This window comes from Protomyctophum bolini (assembly GCF_963924005.1).
Source record: "Protomyctophum bolini genome assembly, chromosome: 21".
NCBI classification, from domain to species: domain Eukaryota; kingdom Metazoa; phylum Chordata; class Actinopteri; order Myctophiformes; family Myctophidae; genus Protomyctophum; species Protomyctophum bolini.
Window position 1 is genome coordinate 4,887,617 of NC_137882.1, and position 6,000 is coordinate 4,893,616.

Genomic DNA, 6,000 nt, shown 5'->3' on the forward strand with positions numbered 1-6,000 from the left:
AATTCCCAGAGCATATTCATTGTTATTGAATGCAGTATGAATTTTATCAACCAATTGAAGTATAGCCATTTCTGTAGAAAGATTTTTCCTAAATCCATATTGGTGTTCATACAGTATGTTATAGTCCTGCAGAATTTCCATCATTCTGTTATATATTTCTCCAGAATCTTTGAGAAACATGGGAGAACAGAAATAGGGCGGTAGTTACTAAATATATAGCCATCGGAAACCCAGATGTTTTTATTTCCAGGGAGGGAAAAAAAAAAAGTCTGGGTCCGAGTCCACTTCAATTCGGTGTAGAGTAGTGCAAACGTCGATCACTCTCTGCTTATTTCGGATCGTCTGCACGTTTGTTAAATTGACGCACACATGTACACACACACACTCCTCTCTCTCTATGTCGTTCTAATTAATCAGTCTCATGCCGGGAGCTGCCTATGCCATAGAAAGCATAGGTCTCCAGATTTGTAAACGGGAACTACTTTAGCAACTTTAAGGTCATTGGGTATTAGTCCAGTTTCTAGAGATTTGGTGAAGATGTGGGTCAAAGGCTTAAATAATTGAATGTCTAGTTTTGATGATTTTGAAGATTAATAAGATCTGACCTCATCATGACCAGCAGCTGAGTCTTTCAGACGCATAATTATTATCCATGATTTCCTTCTTGAAACTCTGAATAGAAGGATGGGGATCTGTCAGAAACTCTGAATAGAAGGATGGGGATCTGTCAGAAACTCTGAATAGAAGGATGGGGATCTGTCAGAAACTCTGAATAGAAGGATGGGGATCTGTCAGAAACTCGGATGGAGAACTGGCTGTAAGACTTATAATGAATTGCATTTTATGGCGCTTTTCTATGCACTACGTGCCTACTCAAAGCGCTTTACAATGGTTCATTCATTCATACATTGGGAGGTGAAGTGGCGAACAGTCGACGCCAGCGTCCTCACTTCCCTTATCCTCTGATAGAACTGTACCAATATTAACAAAATAATTGGGTCAGAGTAAACTCATGGAAGACTGGCTGTAGCCTTTTTCCTATTTAGAAGCTGACTCCCCGGGTGGTTTTGAGGTTATTTGAGGCCTCATTGAATTTGTCTGAAAAGTACTTTTTCTTAGCAGTTCTAACAAGATGATTGTAATTGTTACGATATTTTTTATAATTTGCTATATTAATTGGAGATTTACAATTTACAATTTACAATTTAGGCATTTAGCAGACGCTCTTAATCCAGAGCGACTTACATTAAGCAAGAACAAAAGCATGGGAATACATCACATAAAAACATTCATCATGAAACATGCGTAAGCTAAGAAAGTAACAGTGGAAACTGGAATATCTATATAATGAAATTTATACGTATAAACTTTACATATAATACTACTATGCTATACATATGTACTATGGCGTGCTATGACTATATACAATGCAATTCTAGTGCTGTCTACATAACATGCTATAAGTCTGTTTCAAATGCTATCTAAGTCTACAGAAGTGCTATCTAGGGTAGAGTAAGTGCTATGGGCCATGATGGAGTCTGAAAAGGTGGGTTTTCAGACTACGGCGGAAGATTGGGAGTGATGCTGCAGTTCTGACTGCCATGGGAAGTGCATTCCACAGTTTTGGAGCCAGAAGGGAGAAGAGTTTGGGACGTGTGGAGCGTTGTCCCGGCGTTTTTAGTGAGGGTACTTCCAGCTTCCCTGCGTTAGCTGATCTGAGTGCGCGGGAGGGTTTGTAGGGTTCAATCATACTTGCAAGATATGGGGGAGCCATACCTTTGGTTGCTTTGAATGCCAGCATCAGAGTTTTGTATTCTGTGCGGGCAGCGACTGGGAGCCAGTGGAGGGAGCGGAGCAGGGGGGAGACATGTGAGAATTTTGGCTGGTTGAAGACCAAGCGAGCTGCGGCATTTTGGATCAGCTGGAGAGGCTTAAGTGCACATGCTGGTAGGCCAGTAAGGAGGGAGTTACAATAGTCAAGTTTTGACAAGACTGTTGTCTGGATTAGGAGCTGGGCTGATTCCTGGGTGAGGAACGGTCTAATTCGTCGTATGTTATAGAGTGTGAACCTACAGGATCGAGTGACAGCTGTGATGTGAGCTTTGAACGAGAGCTGACTGTCCAGGACAACACCAAGATTCCTGGCTGTTGGGACAGACGTTACCAGGGCGTTGTCTACGGAAATAGTTAACTCCCGCATAGGGCAGGACTTAGCTGGGAAGAAGAGAAGCTCAGTCTTGTCTGGGTTCAGCTTGAGGTGGTTGGAGGACATCCACTGTGAGATGTCAGCCAGGCATGCCGTGATGCGCTCTTCCACCTGAGTGGCAGAAGGGGGGAAGGATAGAAACAGTTGTGTGTCATCGGCGTAGCAGTGATAGGATATATTGTGGGCAGAGATGATAGTGCCAAGGGATTTAGTGTACAGTGAGAAAAGGAGGGGACCAAGTACAGATCCCTGTGGGACCCCAGTTTGGAGGGTTCGGGGGGATGATAACAGACCTTTCCAGGAAACCTGGTAGGTCCGTTCGGTGAGGTAGGAGGAGAACCACTTTAGTGCCGTTCCACCGATGCCTAGATCCGCTAGGGTGTCTAGGAGCAGCTGGTGGTTCACTGTGTCAAATGCTGCCGATAGGTCTAGGAGAATCAGTACTGCAGAGTGGGAAGCAGCTTGGGCAGCATGTAGTGCTTCTGTGACTGCCAGCAGGGCAGTTTCTGTGGAGTGGGCCTTCTTGAATCCGGACTGGTGGGATCCAGAGATGGAGATGGATTACAGATTAATTTCTCATACAACCTATTCTTATGCTTTCAGAGACTTATGGAGATTAGGGGGCTGTATTTTGCGTGTCTTAAGTACCAGGTCTTATTCCCTAACTTGAGTAAACTAAAGACCTGGAGGCGTGATCAATGCCATTTGGCTATTCTGAGTGGCCAAAGAGCATTGACCACGCCTCCAGGTCTTTAGTATACTCAAGTTAGGGAATAAGACCTGGTACTTAAGACACGCAAAATACAGCCCAGAGTGTAAACCAGGGTTTTCTAAATGCACTGACCTTGTTTTCTTTCTTTTCTTTTCTTTTATCTAATGTGATCCTGGGCTCTACGCACCCTCCGCCAACATACTCCCCATATATGGGGGACAAGGGGAGGCGAAGGCGGAGGGTGCGTAGAACCCAGGATCACATTAGATAATTGACACAGTGTCAGGAACACCTCAGTAACAACGACTTGCACTCAAGGACTTTTATTTTAACTCAGAAAACCCTCCCAGCCAGGGAATATATAACATAAAGTCCCACTCTTGGGAAACACAATGTTATAATAGAGCAACCTAACCAATAACACAGAGTCCCTAATATAACCTCCATGCTCATTAACCAATGTCTCTTCAGCTTAGAAGTGCAGGTGGACACAGTGTCACAATCAGCCAGGGGAAGGGAGGCAACAGAGGGGCTAAAGGTAGGGACGGCGGTCCAGCCGTGGTCCAGCCGACAGGACGTGACACACAGGGGTGAAAAATGGGTTATACAACATCGTGGGATAAATTTAAAAGAAACAAAAAGAAGTGCAGATGAATGAGGTCCACTAACTGGCTGCATCCCAAGTTCCCAACATCCAGTGGCACCCATAATAATATCATCATACTGTACTTCATAGTGGAGTGCAGATCCTCACAGGCTAGAATAATGCACTGTAACTACAGTGGTTCCCTAACATTTTACAGGTCACAAAAAAAATATATATATCATTTTTTGCACCGTAACTACAGTGGTTCCCTAACATTTTACAGGTCACAAAAAATATATATATTATTTTTTCCTACATTTAACTCTCATGTGCCAAGTATTCAATATATACAGTATATATCAAACGTTTTCCTTTTTATATATTTTTAAATCATTTTCTACAACGATTGATTTATACTGATCCAAGCAGTGTGTGTGTGGGGGGGGGGGGGATATTATTGTTTCCGAAGCATTCATGTGGCCAACTTGTTCAGCTCATTCGTCTGATTATCTGATTACACTTATAGTACTGCTATAGAGGCCTTATATTGTGTGTGTGTTATCTTTTTTCCCTCTGTGTGTTAAGCATGTGCAGCAGTTATATCTGGTTGGGCCATATAATGTAACCTACATCTGATCAGTGTTTGGGTCTATTGTATTGCGCCTCTTATTGCGCAGATCCAAATAAAATAATTCAAATGTGTGTGTGTGTGTGTGTGTGTGTGTGTGTGTGTGTGTGTGTGTGTGTGTGTGTGTGTGTGTGTGTGTGTGTGTGTGTGTGTGTGTGTGTGTGTGTGTGTGTGTGTGTGTGTGTGTGTGTGTGTGTGTGTGTGTGTGTGTGTGTGTGTGTGTGTGTGTGTGTGTGTGTGTGTGTGTGTGTGTGTCCAGGTTGTCGTGGGGAGTGGGACAACATCACCTGTTGGAAGAATGCAGCAGTGGATGAGGTCATGGTGCTGTCCTGTCCCTCCGCTCTCCTCCATCTGTTTGGAAAAAATGGTAAGCCCCCGTCATCACTCCTCAGTCCTTAGTCCATACACACACACACACACACACACACACACAGAGACACACAATCACAAATTCTCAGGGATTCTGCGGAGGAGACATAATATACTGTACTGTACTCTCCTTCATGTGCGTTTCAAAGCTTTGCTCAAAGGCACAGTGCACGGTTGTCGCAGACCATATATACGTGCTAATCTTTTAAACGTCCACAGCTGTAACAGGGATCGCATTCCAAAGTTCCGACTAGGCCCGTTAAAAGAAGAGGAAAGCTTTATAGTGTCGTGTGCCTGGCCCGGGGTCTCGTGTGCCTGGCCCGGGGTCTCGTGTGCCTGGCCCGGGGTCTCGTGTGCCTGGCCCGGGGTCTCGCATCCTGTTGGTCAACAAGGTCACCAGACAAACCTCTGTGACTCCGTCTCTCTACCCGTGACCATCTCGCCACCTCGTCTGTCACCGCTTCCCTTCTCCCCTCCCCCTCCCCCTCATCCATCACCTGCACATCGCCCCTTTCTTCTTCTCCTCCTTTGATCCAACGTTGCATCCTTTCATTCTTTGCTTTTTATCTGTCTCTATCCTCTTTTCTCTGCCCTTGTGTTCTGTCTTTCCCTCGGGCTGTCTGCTTCCCTTTCCTCTCCCATCAGCCTGACCTCCTCTAGCCCTCCCTTCATTCCTCCGTCCGTCCGTCCATCCCTCCCTCCCTCCATCCCTCCCTCCATCCCTCCATCCCTGCATCCCTCCCTTCATTCCTCCCTCTATCCCTCCTTTCATCCATCCCTCCCTCCTCCTCCTGTGAGCGAGGATGCTTAGTGCTTACACACACCAAAGCCCTTGTAGTGGTGCCGGTACACGGGAGAGTAAACGGAATAGAAGTCTGGAAGGGACACGAAAGTGTCCGAAATACTTTTTTTTAGGACGCAGAGTACAGGAAAACCAAATGGTTTCCCTGTACTCTGCATCTAGTCTTGTGTTATCAGACTGTTGCCTCTCGCAATTTCCAAATGCTTCCATCATACAGTCTGGAGCAACGGAAGTTCTATCATGAGTAAAATATAAATGCTTCCGTCATACAGTCTGGAGCAACGGAAGCTCTGATCACGAGTAAAATATAAATGCTTCCATCATACAGTCTGGAGCAACGGAAGCTCTGATCACGAGTAAAATATAAATGCTTCCATCATACAGTCTGGAGCAACGGAAGTTCTATCATGAGTAAAATATAAATGCTTCCGTCATACAGTCTGGAGCAACGGAAGTTCTATCATGAGTAAAATATAAATGCTTCCGTCATACAGTCTGGAGCAACGGAAGTTCTATCATGAGTAAAATATAAATGCTTCCGTCATACAGTCTGGAGCAACGGAAGTTCTATCATGAGTAAAATATAAATGCTTCCGTCATACAGTCTGGAGCAACGGAAGCTCTGATCACGAGTAAAATAGAAATGCTTCCGTCATACAGTCTGGAGCAACGGAAGCTCTGATCACGAATAAAATAT

General features: G+C 44.8%; 1 protein-coding gene across 1 annotated transcript in view; it reads left to right on the forward strand.

The window, feature by feature from the left end:
• The window catches only part of LOC308336039 (vasoactive intestinal polypeptide receptor 2-like), a gene marked incomplete at both ends in the record, with an annotated part of 51,407 nt that overhangs the window by 16,175 nt on the left and 29,232 nt on the right, over nucleotides 1–6,000 (forward strand). Inside the window, one exon of the mRNA XM_080793283.1 lies at nucleotides 4,392–4,499. Within this exon, the coding sequence (XP_080649409.1) occupies nucleotides 4,392–4,499 (108 nt within the window). The remainder of the gene's footprint in view (nucleotides 1–4,391; nucleotides 4,500–6,000) is intronic.